This window comes from Cyrtonyx montezumae, unplaced genomic scaffold (genome assembly GCF_038088225.1).
Source record: "Cyrtonyx montezumae isolate F1298 unplaced genomic scaffold, pur_monq_1.0 scaffold_21, whole genome shotgun sequence".
Taxonomy (NCBI): Eukaryota; Metazoa; Chordata; class Aves; order Galliformes; family Odontophoridae; genus Cyrtonyx; species Cyrtonyx montezumae.
Window position 1 is genome coordinate 2,578,867 of NW_027071948.1, and position 16,272 is coordinate 2,595,138.

The 16,272-nt window shown below is 55.2% G+C and overlaps 1 protein-coding gene across 1 annotated transcript in view; it reads right to left on the bottom strand.

Moving 5' to 3' along the window:
• The window catches only part of AGRN (agrin), a 60,125-nt gene that overhangs the window by 14,289 nt on the left and 29,564 nt on the right, over positions 1 to 16,272 (bottom strand). Inside the window, 11 exon segments of the mRNA XM_065737989.1 lie at positions 144 to 308; positions 1,277 to 1,390; positions 1,594 to 1,699; positions 1,828 to 1,973; positions 3,082 to 3,282; positions 3,770 to 3,964; positions 4,686 to 4,907; positions 8,264 to 8,470; positions 8,563 to 8,787; positions 9,823 to 10,047; positions 10,914 to 11,129. Of these exon segments, the coding sequence (XP_065594061.1) occupies positions 144 to 308; positions 1,277 to 1,390; positions 1,594 to 1,699; positions 1,828 to 1,973; positions 3,082 to 3,282; positions 3,770 to 3,964; positions 4,686 to 4,907; positions 8,264 to 8,470; positions 8,563 to 8,787; positions 9,823 to 10,047; positions 10,914 to 11,129 (2,022 nt within the window).

Sequence of the window (16,272 nt, forward strand, 5' to 3'; positions counted from 1 at the left end):
TGAGCAAGGAGGGGAAAAAGAAATCACTGCGTTGGTGCAGTCGCGGGCAGCAGAAATTTTGCAGAAACAGCCACCAGATTTGGCTCACGGGAGGAGCAGCGTTAGGGTTCCCAGCTGTAAATGGCACAGCAGCCAGCACTCACGCGTGCAGCCGCTCTTGCTGTCGGTGACGATGCCACGAAAGTTCCAGAAGCCGGGCTCGCAGCGGTCGCATTTGAGCCCCCCCACACCCGGCTTGCAGGAGCACTGCCCCGTGCTGGGGTCGCAGGCTCCCCCGTAGGAGCCGTAGGGATTGCACTGGCAGGTGCCTGAAAGCCAAGAGAGAGCACAGGGTGAGTCCCGAGGAGGAATCATAAAGGATGGAAATGATCTCTAAGATCATCTAGTCCAACCACGGACCCATCCCCGCTGTGCCCGCTACCTCCCCCAGCTACAGGGCAGGACTGAACTCCAGGGATTAACTCTGCTCTCGTCTAGAGCTCCTCTCATTGACATCAAAGGGGGAGGAAGCTATTAGGAGTTTATTATTAATTCATTCATTAGGAAGTTGATGGAGGGAAGTGATCCAAAGATAGATGGTGAAATGCTCCCTCAGCCCCGGAGGAGCAGTGGAAGGGAGATAGCTGCAGAGCAAAGGAGAGTTTGGGAGCAGCCAGAGGCAGAGAGATGGTGTGTCCAGGGCAGGCAGCAAGGCAGAAATCTGCTCCAGGGGCTCAAGTGGGGATTATCCCCTGGTGTATGCTTGTTGCCTGCACGCACGGGGCAGAAACCAGTGGGATACTGGATTCCATGGTGAGGAAGAAGCTGTTCCCACGGATGGATGATCCATGGCACGTGTCTCCAACCCAACACCATCAGGGTGATGCTGAAGCAAGATGCTCCACCTCCTCTCTAGCATCCTCCTGACCCACTCCTGCCATCTTGGTCAGCTCCAGGAAGAGATGCTGACTGAATGCTGCTGCTTTTTAAATTACATGGCACATGAAGCAGCACTACATCCTCATCACACAGGCATCAGCCAGGCCCAAGCATGGTGTGAGCTGTATCTCCACGGGGTGAGGGGTTTCCCTAACAGGCAGCCACAGCCTCAGCTGTTAATAACATGCTAATGCCTCTCAAAACACTCCTTCTGTTGAAGTGCTGACTCTGACAATTATTCAATAAATATTAATGAAACGAGCAAGCTAGCTGAGGAATCGGGACATTCCACCTTCCCTTTTCTCCCCACAGTGAGACCCCAAGCTCCCCTCGAGCTGGGGACACAGCCATCACTCACTTGGACACCCGGCTGCACCCACTCCGAGTGCCAGGGTCATGTTGTCCGGGCAGCACCCATAGATGGTCTGACTGCAGTGCACAACTGGGAGAGGCGGTGGGGTCGTGGTGAGGGCTGTGGAGCAAGGCAGAGAGGCATGAGTTACCTTGGGGCACGATGGCCAACGCAGAGATTGAGCAGCCTTCCTGCAAAACCATGCAGTCCTCGCTCAGATGCTGGGGTAGGTGATGGAGGGAGGCCCCAGCTTTGGTCAGGCATGAAACGGGAACATCAGAGCACCAGGATGGGGATGGCCCATGCTGCAGGGACTCGCTCACCACGGCAGGCTCCTTGGCTGGTGACATAGAGGTCCTGGCGTTTTTCACACCGTGTCTTCTTCAGCTCACACTCGTTGGCATAGGTCACATCATCAGAGCCACAGACCTGCCGGGATGGTGAGGGGAGCCCTCAGAGCGGGTTCCCTGCCCACGGGATGCCCCAGGAAGCATGTAACAAGGCCAGCAGGCTGAAGGGAGCAAGGCCAGCAGCCCAGAAATGCTTAATGTGCTTACCGGGCTCCGTGGCACTGCCAGGCAGGTGAAGTCACACACACAGCGGTCATCCTCTGCGTCCTCATCCCACCAACCCCCGTAGTGACGGCACCGGTCCTGCTCGCACTCACTCCCATCACCAGAGCCTGAACCTCCTGAGCCACACTCTGGGTAGGGGAGAAGCACGGTGAGAGGGGCTACCAACAGAGCCAGAGGAAAACAGAGAGTTCGAGCAGGGCCACCTTGCCCAGGAGCATCTCCAGGCAGCTTCTGAATATCTCCAGCACAAACACCTCCAGCAACTGTGGCCAACGTGTCACAGAATCACAGAATGGTGTGGGTTGGAAGAGACCTTAAAGACCATCCAGTTCCATCCCCACGCTGTGGGCAGGGCTGTCAACCACCAGATCAGGATGCCCATATGTTAAGATGCTCCTGTCTGTACCTCAGAGATGTCCTCCCTTGCAGAAAGCAAGTGCTCCCACCACTATGCTAAGTTAAGCAATGCAAATGGCACAGGGATGCCTTAGGAGCTGGCCAGAAGCCTTCCTGCCCAACCTATAAACCCTGTGCTCCGCCTGACTGCCTCTCCATAAGGTGCCCACAGCTCCAGCAGCAAGAATGGGGATGTCATCAATTTCAAAGGCTTTTTTAATTAAAAGGGAAAAAAAAAAAAGGAAAACCTGCCCCTTTTTATTGAGTGATCAAAGGCTGGGAGTTGGCATTACACAGAGAATTATTTAAGATCTTTTCCCAGAGGGACATCAACCTGAAATTCCCAAAGGAGGGCTGTGATCAAACACCATGTTCTGCCTTGCCCTTATCCCTGAGCTCTGCCACGCACTGACGTCCTTCCTGGTGCAGTGAGCAGAGGAATGGCAGCATCACAGCAGCGAGGTCTGGGTGAGGTCTGTGCTAACCCATGCCTTCCCCTCGCAGAGAGGGGAGCTCAGGAGTGTCTGACCACCAGCAAGGCAGGGCTGAGAGGTCCCAGCCTGCTTCCAGAGGGATGCTGAGCTGCTTTACTCAAGTACCCAGAGATGATTAAAAGATGCTACTGAGTGGGATCATGGCTAGCAATAGGGGATACTGCATCCTACAGCTGAGCTCCTCCCCAACACTATCCCCTACTATAGAAAGGGCTCAGGAAGAGCATCCTGGTGCTTGCCCAGCACCACAGAACCACCCTGAGCCATCCCCATGGAGCATCTCCACCCGGGGCCAACCACAAAGCGTGCCCAGGTGGCATCAGCCAAGGCAAGAGCAGCAACCCACCGTCCTCGCACGGCCCCATCTTGGCCACCTCGATGCTCTTCTGCTGCTGGCAGGATGCTGCTCGCAGCTCGCAGCGGTTGTCGTAGGTGAGGCCGTCGGTGCCGCAGAGCTGGGCCAGGGGCTGCCGCTCACAGCGGGGACACACGCACTGCCCCCCCACACACGTGCTGCCAAAGGAGCACACCGTGCTGCCACAGGACTCTGCAAGGACACCAGGAAGAAATCCCATTTACTCTCATTCTGGATCCTGGGAGTCACACCCCTGTTATTGTTTCCTCTCCCAGTTTTCTCCCCACGTACTGCTCAGCCCTGGAAAGCCAGTCCAGCTGGACTGGTTTTATGGGGGCTCAACGCGCTGCTTTTGCTCGAGTGTGATTTGTTCTAATGGAAAACACCGAGGCAAGGCTTTTAATTCATTGGGAAATCAGCACAGACGGTTTCCTGTGATGGGAGCACATATAAGCAGGGAGGAATCACCCCCTGGGGATGGAAGCCCTCCCATTTTTGATGGCAACCCACTCCCTCCGCGTGGCTCAGACACCAACACATCCCCACCCTCAGGTTTCTCCGCTGCCTCCCCCAGCGCACGGACAGCCCTGGGTGAGCAGGGGGGATGCTGAGCATCCGCTCCTCAAAACGCCACCGAAAGGAGCAAGAAGAGGGACGAAGGGGACCTTGCCAGACTCACTGCAGTCGCCTTGGGCAGCCACCAAAATGTTCGTCTGCTGCGTGCACGCTCGGACGTGGAGCTCGCACTCGCTGCCGTAGGTGTTGCCATCTGTGCCACAGACGGGCTGGGAGGAGGGCACACACTCCGTGGGGCACACGCACCGCCCCGTCTCCGCCTCACAGATGGCCCCAAACTGGCACTTGCCGCAGCGGTCTGCAGGGGAAAGGAACAAAAAAGCAGTGGGTTAAATCAGCAGGGCGGGCGTTGCTTTGTATGGAAGTGCCAGAGCTGAAATTAAACCCCTCCGCAACCTCATCCCCTGTGCTAAGCCCTGCAGGACCTGAGCCCCAGCAGAGGTGAGGCTGCAGGAGGGAGGAGAGAGGCTGCAAGGCAATAACTGCTTGTAAAAGCCATCAGGGCCAGGAGTAATTGCGAGGAAATGTCACCGGAGCTGTGAGCTGTTACAGCTAAATGCAATGCAGAGAGCACGAGGCTGAGTGCCGTTATGGGGAGCAATAAATCAGGGCTGGCCAAGGGAGGAGGAGCGCAGCCCTGGGTGCAGAGCACCTGCTGCCCAGCCTGAAGATTTAAGGGCAGAACAGCAGCACTCGGACAAAAGTGCAAGAGCCCAGCAGATTGCACAAAGGAGCACGCACCACCAGCTTGGGCTCTGCCTGTGTGCAAACACTTCCCGCCTGGCAAAGCTGTGCTGGCACGAGCAGAGAGCCTGCAGATGGGAGAGCTGCACACAGCTCCAACACACGCAGGGCTCGTGCAGGGAAAGAGGAACCCAGAGGGTGAGATCAGCGCATCCACACCAGCAACATCCCCCTGGGGGATGCACAGTGGTGCCAAGCTGCCCCTCCCTCCTTTTGCACAGCACAAGTGCATGCGAGCAGCCCCACCACGAGCACCAGGATGGCCATCTCCTTACCACAGGGCCCCTTGTGCTTCACCCGGATCTCTCTTTTGAGGACGCAGGCCATGGAGTCGAGCTCGCAGGGGTTGCCGTAGGTGCGGTTGTCGCTGCCGCAGACGGGGTCATAGCGGCCCTGGCACACCTGCTGGCACTCGCACACGGGCTCCCGGTTCTTCACCACGCACGTGGCCCCAAAAGTGCACTCCACGCTCAGGCAGGGGCTGGGAGTACCCAGGTCTGCAGAGGGGGTATAGGAAATGGGTGGCAGCATGAGCCTGCTGACTGCTGAGCATCCCCGGGCAGGGTGCACAGCGAGGCATGCCGGCGGCTGCAGCCTGCCTCCCCCACCCCCAAAGCCGTGGCAATGCACAGAGCTCCTGGCCTTGCACCAGCCCCTACCCCCCAGCATAGCATCCCCCCATGCTCAGCAGAGGTTAGGGTTGGGAAGCAGGCACGAGATCTCCTCCCCCAGCACGCTCGTTCCTCCATCCCATGCACCTCATGGGATTCTGCCTTCCCCTCCTGGTGGGGTGGGACGAAGAGAGCTTCTGTCCTCGCTTTGTCCCAGTCCTCAGGCACCCAGCTCAGGGAGCAGAGCCCTGAGGATGCTCCACAGTGTGGGCTGAGAGGCAGCCATGCCCTCTGCTCTCATAATGGAGCTGCTCCATCAATGTCAGCTGAGCAGCTGGCATCCCTCCCCACAAGATGCCCAGCAGCGAGAAGGTGAGCAGCCAGCCCTTCTGGTGGTGGCAGCAAAAAGGCAGTACTGAGCATCCTGGCAGAGTTCTGCAAGGCTCCAGGGGAAATCCCCCATGTCCCACATCCCTCCAGCCACCGTGGGTAACTAAAAGCCAGCGGTGCCCCAGCACTGCCCAGGGACCCATTCCTGCGACCCACTACAAAAGCTCTGAGGATCTGAGGCAAGGAAAGGACATCAGTGTAACACGTGCTGGACACGGACAAGGACACATCGACAAGAAGGACGTGGGAAGAGACAGAGTGGCAGAGGTGAGATGGATGCAGCAGCAGATGCAGTACAGCCCCAGTGGGCAGGCACAGGGAGTGGGAAGGGGCAAAGCTCTGCCTTCCTCCTCTGGAAGGATGGATGTGACTGCAGCTGCAGGGCAGGATCAAAGCTTGAGCCGTCAGGGAGCTTGGCTGCATGCTATGAACCAGAGAGAGAACAGGCCAAAATGTGGGCATAAACAGGTATGAATTTGGGGTCTGGCTCTTTGGGAAGTCTCTGCCAAGTCAGAGCTCAGAGCCAAAGGAACAGGGAGGCAATTCAGGCACATGGGCACTGCTCTCACCCAGCCTTTCCCCCTCTGTCCTCAATTTCCCTGTGGCTGAAGGGTTTACAAGCAGCTCCCAAGGAGCAGGAACTGCTCCCCACGGTGCTCTGCCCTGTGGCACTGCTCGCATCTCCTGCTTGTGTTCAACACAAAACACAACACACGTACCATAACCATATCCCCAAACACACAGAGGCAGCATGCGTGTATGGAGAGAGAAACCCGAAATGCAGCCCTGGGCACCTGCAGAGGTCAGTAAGGGTTTTGGCACCAGTTTTGATGTGGGTGGTTGTAATGAGGAGAGAGCAAGCAAGGACCTTCGGCTAAAGGACCTTTGCTAAAATCAAGCCCTGCTGTCATCTCTTCTCCATCCTGCAGGGAAACTGAGGCATGGAAGAAGCACAACGCCTGTTCTGCATCCTGGCTAATGTGAGGGCTGGGGAAGCAGGAGGCAGGGAGGGAACGGGTTAGTTGGGAGTGAAAGGAGAGGTGAGAGCAACTGGGAGCAGTCCAGAGGTATCGGCTCACAGAGGAGTGGGGTCTCGCACCACCCACCTCTGCTCCCACTCTCATCTGCCTCTAAGGGTCAAGGCACAGTCAGCATCCTCCGCTCCGGCAGGAAGCGTGCGGGTCAAGGGGGTGGGAGCAAAACCAGGGGAACCTCTCTGTTTTGGGACTCTTAAGGAAAACTGGAGAGGAAGGGAGCAACGGGGAGAGGCCAGGGCTGGCACTGGCTATGGAGAAGAGGAGAAAGCCGACCTCCTAGCAGAGATGTCCGGGTAGGGAGCAGAAGGGTGCTGCGAGGACACAACTCCTTCCTCCAAACAGGAAACACTGTAAAACACAAGACACAGACGAAAAAGGAAAGAGAGAGAGAGCAGAGGGGGAGAGAAAGAGAGCAAAAAGAGGCAGGGAGGAAAAGACAGATGCACCTTCCCTCCACCTCCTGCCACATCATCCCAGTCCTCCTTTCTCAGCTGTCCCATCGTGGCACGAAAGCAGAGAAAGATTAAAAACGGGGTCTGAGCTGTTTTGTTTGCTTTTGCCTCCTTAGCTCTGCTGCTGGAAAAGAGGTGTGTGTGAGATTAAAACACTGCTGCTGTGTTCACTGTCTGCCCTCTGGAAAGCAGCTGTGCACTCATCCCGAGGGAGAGAAGCTGGGAGGAGGGATGGAATAACAGAGAATACAATGGAGAAGGGATGGACAGGTGCACAGGGAGCATATCCCACTGTCCTCACTTCATGGATGTGGTGGGAAGGATGGCAGCCTGGCAGCAGGGCAGCTCCCAGCAACAGCTCTCTGCTTGCCCTGGAAATTTGGGATGCCATGGGAACCTTGCACCTCGCTTTGTCCCCATCCTCCTCTTTTTGCCACATCCAGGGCAGCTGGCATCCCCAGCAGCTTCCAGGGACACAGGAGGTGAAGGACCGAGAAGTGCTTTTCCTGCCCAGAAAGGACTTGGGGATCTGACTCGTAATCATCCAGCAGCCAGAAGCAAACTGAAGTGGGTGATTAAAAATAACAGTTGTCATTATATTAAGTGTGATTTTGGGAGCCTGACAAACGATTTTCCAGCAGCTGAGCCTGGCAGGATTAAAACCTACCACAGGAGCACAAAACCAACCCAACAGACCCAACACACCAGGCTGGATTTCTGAGCATTTCAAAAGGTTTGAAGCACCCGACACCTTATAAAACATCAGCTTAAAACAGGACACAGTTCCACACCTCCAGCAAAAACAAATCCAAGCTGAAACAACCGTCCCTTCAAACTCAATTCGACGACCGTATTCAACCACCTTCATTTGCCATGCAATCATTTTGAGACGAAATGTTCCCAGTGTCCTAAGGACCCCTCCCCTAGCACATACAAAAGCTTCTCCCAGAGACAAGACAAAGCCACGGCGAGTCCTCCGGAGAGCGTTCCTGCTGGAGGACCTGGAGCTGAGAGAGGTGGGCATGGAGGGGAAGCATGGCAGGAGCAAGGGCTGGCACTACCCTGGGAAGGGAACGAGTGATGATGAAGAGGAGTTGGTGGGCATCACGGGTATGTCACAGATGGTTCTCCCCCATTTCAGTGAGAACACCAGACAGAGACAAGACACAGACGCACACAAGACAGCTGGAAGGAAAAAGAGCACGAGCATCAGACGCTCGGCTGGCTGTAACACCGAGCAGATCCCAAGGCTCGCTGCGAGGTGCCAACCCAACCACCACTTACCTGCAGCTTCCCAGCATCAGCTGAGCCTGCGTGGGACGGACGCAGGCTGGGTGCAAGAGGAGGAGAGGTGCAGGCTTACCGCAGGGTCCGCTGTGCTTCACTGGGATGGCAGCTCTGTGGTGGCACTCAGCTTTCTGCCTCTCGCAGTCGTTGCTGTAGGTGCGGCTGTCGCGGGCACACACGGGTCTGTAGGTGCCATCACAGGTGATGCGGTCACAGGAGCAACGCGCTGCACCACGGCGGTTCAGGCAGACAGCATTGAACTTGCATTCATCCTTACATTTGTCTGGGAAAGGAGAAGAGAGATACGTGTTGCACCCCTCAGAGCGGGGATGCTCTCGTTTCTGAAAGCATAGGGGAAAAACAAGAGGTACTCACCCTGGTGCTGGCACTGCCCGGAGCGCACCTTCTGGATCTCCAGCCCTCGGATGGCCCCCGTGCGCCCCATCACGCACTCGTTGGGGTACGTCACCCCATCGTCTCCGCACACCGGATCCCGCTTCGAGGGACAGTTCTCGGGGCGGGAGAGCAGCTCCACCCGACGGGTGCGGGGGTTCACCCGGCACACACGGTTCATGTCGTTGAGGACGCCCTTACAGGGGTCTGCATGGAGGAAAGGGAGGAGGAAAGCAGAGTCAGCTTGCATCCTGCCTAGGCGGTGCTTCCAAAGCACCCCATCCCACCCCTTGTGTCCCCATCAGGGCTCAAGGGGTGCTGGTCCCCCCTTTAGGATCGACATGTGCAGGGGTTCACGTTGCAGAGCTGCTCACCTGAAGACATGTGCCCTTCCTAAGGCAGCCATCAGACAGGAGGAGCATTTTATTTTTCCAAGCATTTCCCCTCTTTAATCCTGCTCTCTGAAATCCCTGCATTTACCAGAGTCCCAGGCTGACAAAGGGAATGAACGATGCCATGCCCTCCTGGAGGAGGCTGCAGTGGGCAGGGCTGCAGATGAAGCCTTTCGCTTTGCCTATCTCAGCACGTGCAGCAATCATGGAAATGAAGGAGCTCCCGCAGGACCTGCCCTATCCATCTCCTGTTTCCCCTCTGGCAAATGCTGCCAGGGCTTGCTGCTGCTCTGAATCGCAGCAGGGATGTGTAACCCCTGCTGAGATCTCTACAAACCCAACAAAATCGCCAGAATGTTTTGTGTAGATCCAAAATGCTGTAGGTAAGCGAGGGATGCAGTCTGGCTGAGGAGACGAGACTACACGGTGGGGTGGGGAGCTGCACAGACAGCATCCTGGGGACCACACAATGATAGCATTTCAGATATCTGAGTGATGCCCAAAGAACTTGTCCCCTCTGCCCTGAAAAGCACCCAGCTCCCGACCTGCACCCATCTCACCCTACTTGGGGCTGAGTGTTGAACGCACAACTCATGCTCTTTTAGCTCTGCAGCCTCCCCAAGCACACTCCCACAGTCCTTCCCCTGGGGAAAAACAGGGGCCTGGCACGTGTCCTGGCTGATCTCATGGCTTTCCTAATGAATACGGTTGCTTTTCATTACAAGCATCCACAGCCATCCTCGGAGTGGCCGAGCTTCCCCCACCCCACCCAGATCCCACCTGGCCTCACCTCCTCCGATGCAAAGAAACCTTTTTCACTCAACACCCACCAGGGATTGGGTCCACTCACCGCAGGCTCCATCGAACTTCTTGAAGACGTTCTCCTGCTTGTCGCAGGCGTGCTTGTTGAGGTCGCACTCGCTGCGGTAGTCCTCGCCATCGCTGCCGCAGACGACGCTCTCGGCCACGCCGCTGCAGGACGCGGGGCACACGCATTTCGCCGTCTGGCCGTCTGCAGAGCGGACACACGTGCTGCCAAAGCTGCACGTCACCTCCACGCAGGGGTCCTTGGAGCCTGAGGAGAGGGTGCACTGTGAAAGCGTCTCCTCCACCATCACGTCCTGCCCTTAGCGGGTGCTGCTGTCCGCTCCCGGTGCGGAAGCAGCCAGCTGCACCCACCCCAAAGGGCGCACAGCTCAGATGTGGGGTCAGCCTTAACCACAGGGAAGGGGAGCTCCCCCCTGCCCGGCTGCACCCCCAGCTCCTCAGTGCCAGCATCTCTTTGAGCAGCACGAGGGTCCTTAAGGCACCTCCTGCAAACTGTAATTAGAGGAAGAGCTTAAGGAGCAATTTCCTCTCCGACAGGGGAGGCCTACGGTGTATTCACCAGCTTTTTTTTTTTTTTTCCTTCTTAATTTGTCACTTTTTTATGATGATTATTTTAAATAAGTCACTCGGCACTCTCCCCTCTCTGCTGAGATCCCCAGCAGGGGAGCCGGGTGCAGATTTATTGCAAGCCAGCGCACTGCGTGCGAGAAAGGTCAAGTTAATTTACTCTGAGACGAGGAGACTGGGTCTCATTTACACAGCTCCTTGCTCCCAGCTGGTGAATGCCAGGCTGGGGAAGGGCTTTCATCAGCCCATCCTGCCTGTGCTTGCAGCCGCAGGGCTGAGTCATGGTGGGGAAGTGGAGATGGATGAGAGGGGGCTGCTCCCCTGGGTCTGCCCTGCATCTCCGCATCGCCCTCAGGCCATCAGCCTGCCTGCTTATTATTAAGCACTGCTGGTGGTTCTCTCTTGTCCCTTCCCATCAGCTCTGTCCTCAAAGCATCGCCAGCCCCAGATGATGCTGTGGGATCAGGAGGAGCACCCCCCTCCTTGCACATCCACGCAGACCCCTTGGATTCTGCATGAGGGGAAGCAGCCCTGACTTGTGCTCACCGCATGGTCCCTTGCTGATGACCTTGATCCGTCTCTGCTGGTTGCACTGGGCTTTCTCCAGCTCGCACTCGTTGCTGTAAGTGGAATAGTCAGAGCCGCAGACTGGAGCCACCACCACGGGGCAAGCTGTCTTCTTGCAGACACAGGAGGCCTGGGAGGGGTCAGTGGGGCTGCGCTCACACACCGCCCCGAACCCACACAGCATCCCTCGGCAGGCTGGGGACAGAGACAGGGGACACCTGAGCCACGGGACACCCAAGACAGAGCCTGGTTTGGGGGGCTGAAGCTCACAGGGTGGCAGCAGCAGAGGATGATGGCACAGGGAAGAGGAGGGTGCCACCTCCAGATGTCACCTTGTCAACTGGCAGGAGAAAGGAGAATCAAGGAATGGTCCACGCGTGGGACAGGTGGTCCCACACACGCTGCTTTATTCGCTGTCATTTATGCAAAGCAGCTGAATCACGTGGCTGGAGGCCCTCCAGGAGGAGATGCACGAATCTCTTTATCACATCCACTAATCAGAGCAGCCAGCACAGACCAGTTCAGCATCTGAATTGCTAATGCAGGAGGGAATGTAAATTTACATTCGGGGGGAGGAATGGACAGAATGGATGTCCCCAAACTCAGCTGATGCAGGTGAGACAGCAGGAGCAAGAGATGCCAGAGCTTTCTGCCAGTGCCAAGCAGCCCGCACGCCTCACCAGCGCGTACACAGCGTACATTAGAGATAGAAATTGACCTACATAATGGCAGAACAAGAAATCATAAAAGGCAAAATAAAATGAGCTCGACAGTGGCTCATTTACACTTCAATTCCCGGGCGTTTGCCTTCCACTGCCTTGAGATTTCGAGCTCATATGCACGGCAACAATGCGCCACTAAGAGACTAATATCATCAAATAAAAAAGAACTCTCCTTCTCTCCTGCCCAATATCTAAAAGCAATTTATCATTTTTATGAAGCGCTCTGGATAGTCTCTCCTGCTCTTTCATTGCTGCTCTTTCCCTCTTCTGTTTTTACAAATGCTGATAAGCCTGTTGAGCTCTGAGATTAGAGGGTGCATGGGAGGATGGTAAGAAAGGAATGGGAATGGCAGGACAAGTGAGGGCTCCTCTGTCCCCTCCCCATGGTGCTGGGTGTGCAGGGTGGAAGAACACCAGAGGGCAAAGTGGCCCCTTCCCCCAGACCCAGACCATGAGTTTTGCAGAGCACGTCCAGAACTGGAGAATTGCTCCCCTTCATTCAACATGGGCATCTATACCTACATCAGGTGCTCAGAGCCCCACCCTGCCTGACCTTGAATGCCTCCAGGGATGGGGCATCCACCACCACGTCCATGTCCACCACTGTCCACTACCATGCCCATCCCACTGCCACTTTGGGAGGACTGCAATTGGGGAACACACACCAGCTCCATACAGCAGATCCACCCCTCTCAGTTGGCCCTCCATGCCAGCATCCAGATAGACAACACTGCTGAAGAAGTCAAAACTCCACTAATGGTCTTGACCCTCCTTCAAAGGAATTTTTAACACGGTTGATTCTGGTTTGATGCCACGCTTGGTTGTGCCACTTCTAATGCAACCTCCTTTGCACTCATGTTGCCCACATGTATTTAGGAATGTCTCAGTTTGAAGTGGTAAAAGAAATGGTAAATAACAAAAAGGCAATGAAGTATTGCAAAGTTAAATGGGTCGGGCTACATAAGGAATACTGATATTTCACCAGAATTGAAGTCTTTGTCTATTCTTCCATCTAGAACTCCCTAAACACACCTAGAGTATCAGAGACCACCACACAATCAAAAGAGATAGAAAAGAACACCCATTTACCTCCAGGCCCAAAGAGGAACACAAATTCCCATTCCCATCCCAGCAAGCTCCATCACTGCAAAGCATGGGCAGCCATACACACGTGGGATGAGGACCCTGCGTCACTGATCAGGACAAGAAGCAAAGCAAGATGCACGAACACTTCAAGCCAGAAACAAATTGTGACAGGCAAATTGGCTGTTAAGTTCCTTTCACTTCTAATCACCACCAGTGCTACCAGTGAGGAAGCCTATTTGTTCCTAGCAGATGGATTTAAACCTCACCCACCCTACACTGCGATGCACCTCGATGATATAAGCTCAGAACTCATCAGAATAAAACCAAGTGCCTTAATTCCCCTGCCAGACGCAGGAGGTAGAACAGGCTGAGATTCAGAGGCAGCCTCCTCCTTCCCAAGCACCTAATTTTATCTGGGAGGATGCAACAAGCGTGACCATAACTGATGTGGGAGGAGGAAGAGTGGGAAATCATGCAGCCCAAGCCTGATCTCCAGCTCACTAAAAAAAAAAACGCCTTAGCTCACCGATTTGCAAAAAAACCAACAGCTAAATAAGAACAATCACCAGTCCCCAATGTCAGAGGGTAAATAGCTCAATATAAGCAGTAGGGATAAATAACAAGCTGGCTTTGTCAAAAGCTTTGAGATCTTGAGGTGAAGAGCTCTACCTAACAAGCCCAAAGCGTTCACATTACGTGTATAATAATTCCTATTAAAGTGGAGAAATGTCCTGATGTCAAAACTGCTCTTTTCTGCTGTCCAGAAAAAAAAATAATTAATAATAAGAAAACCAAACAGCAAAACTGGAGCAGCATCATGAAGAAGATTGCTTCTGTGCCCCCAGGCCACAGGAGGTTATGTCCCACCTACCACCATTCCCACCCTGTCCCCAAGGATGGGGGGCCACAATGGTGGCTTCTCACATCCCAAATACAGCAGTCACAACTGGATGCCTCCATGACATTGGTGAAGCCACAACCATGGAAGTCAGGAAGCTGGTTATGGTGGGCAGCACTCCTGGAGGATGAGCAAATTTCCTAATGGAAAAGGCAAGGAGTGAATTGCCCCATGGAAAAGGCAAGGAGGAGCAAACTGCCTCGTGGAAAGAATAAAGATGGGCAAATCTCATTATGGAAAGGGTAAGATGTGAATTTCTTCATGGAGAGGGAGCAGATGAGCAAATTTCTTCATGGAAAGGGTAAGGATGAGCGAATTTCTCCACAAAGAGGATGGATGAGCATTGGAATGGTGCACCCATGGTACGCAGCCCCGAGGCATTTCAGAGATGCACGGATGTGGCACGACTGGACACGACTCAGCAATGGCACTTGGCAGGCCAGGCTGGTGGTAGGACTTAGTGATCCTAGAGGCTTTTCTCAACCTAAATGGGCAGGCCGAGGAGCAGCAGTGCATCAGGACAGCGAGGCCGACATGAATTCTGCATGAGCCTGATGTGCGTTGCCATGGAGACGTGCAAGGCCTGCGCTCCCACCGAGGCCTGTCTACGCGCATCGCCTGCTCCGGGCCCACCCTCCTTGCCATCAATATTAATTACTCACTCGATGAGACAGTGGGAGACGCCTGCCCCATCACCGCAGCATGACAACACCTCCCAGAATTGGCAAAGCCATGCTTAACCCAGCGGGTCTGGCCTCTGAGATGGAGCTTGAAGGTGGCATCACCCACCCTGTTTGGGAACGCCTGTGATGCTCTGGGGCACAACCCCAGCAGCTCCAGCCACCCCCAGCCATGGAGAGCCCCTTGAAGTATTTTTCCTTTCCAAAAACCACCAGGACCCAAATCTGAGTGAAGCAGCTCAGCCCCAGCTCCCACCTGGAGCACACAGCCCAGGCCCTGCGGCAAAGCAGGGCTGCCCGCATGTTTCGGTAATTAAGAGGAGGAAAAGTTGATCATTTGGAAGATCTGAAAGCAAAATCTTGCGCTGGAGGCGGTGGTGAACAAGGTGAAGGTGGTGCTGGGGGCGGGCAGGGCAGGGGGAGGTGAAAGCATCACCTCCCTGGGCTCTGAGACATCAAAGCTGCTCTTGCGAATCAAACACCATCTTAAAAGGCTCTCTCATTAATCTGTCAGAGCCCCGCTGCGAGAGCAGCTCGGAGCAAGATGTCACGGCTCCAAATCACTGGGAGGATTCATTAGAGAGGGGAGCAGGATGGGAAGGAGCCCGCACAGCGGGGTTCTGCCCAACCCAGTGCACACAGGCTCCCCCTGGGGAGCAGGCTCTGCCCCAGCACAGCAGCAAAACCCAAAGCTTGATGGCAGAGGGTGCACACCCAGCTGGGATGCAGCCTGCACCGAGCACACACCAAGGGGAGAGGGGAAAACACCCATGCATCTTTCCAAGCTGCTCCCACCAGCCTCGTACTGCAGAGCAGGGAGTTTACAAAGCACAGAGATGAGCAGCAGCCAGCTGGGTGCCTGCAGGGAACACGGCTCCTCCCCAGCTGCTGTGGGTCCGTAGCCCACCCCCATCTGTTCTGGCAGGCCAACGCAGCACGCTGCCCTTTACTGCCCTTTCTCAAAGCTGCAGGCTCCGGCAAAGCCTTTCTGCAAGGTTTGCTCATGCTGGCTGCGAGGAGCTCGCCCATACCCCATGTGTGGCATCCAGCTGGCTGCCCCTTGGCTGAACACAGCCTGTCCTGGGCTACACCATTCCCTTTGGTGCCATCTGAGCACAGCCCTTGGCACCAAGCATCCCCCAGCACACCTGCAGCTCCTGCTCTTGGCAAGCATCTCTCCATCATCAAATTCGTGAGGCTCACACCGTGCCACCGTGACCCCAGGACATACTCCTACAAAAGCAGCTCTCGCTGGTCAATACAACCTCTTGCAAGCCTGGCAGCACTTGCTAACTTGGGAGCTTGTAGTGATGCAAGCTTTCATGCAACAACTTCCGCACAGCACGGCCAAGGGGAAGAAAAGATAAAACCCTCTGAGATGCTGCTGCTTTGTCACAAGACTCCAGGGCTGAACACCTTGAGAGACACGGGGCGCAGATGTGGGGGCAACAAGGTAAGGCTCAAGAAATGCAGTCTTATCAAGGACCTGATGCAGGGAAAAGTGGGAACACCTTTGCAGGTCCCCTATCTATTTCTCCTCTAACACTTAAGCCACATAACATGAAAGCACATAAATTGATCCCCAAGAGAAAGCTCAAACCTCACTGTAAATGGAGAGGAAAATGCTCTCAAGAGATCAAAAGTGGTGTCTAATAACTGCTGCTACCTTATCTACTGCTCAGCTTTTTTTGAAGAGCTATGTTTAGCTTCTCTCCTTTCTCTAGAGCAACCCTGCACCACTCCGAACTGGCTCAGCCACCAGCAGAGCCCTGCTGTTCCAAAGGGATGGTTCAGTCCTTCTCTCCCCATCCCTTTCCTCTCCTCCATGCTGAGCAGGTAAGGAGCAGCAGTGCTCCAACACAGGGCATGAACCTCCCCCTGCTCCCCATCACACCGAGGTTGGAAGACCTTCCCCTGCTCCCAGCTGGGATCAGCCCCACTGCCAATTGATT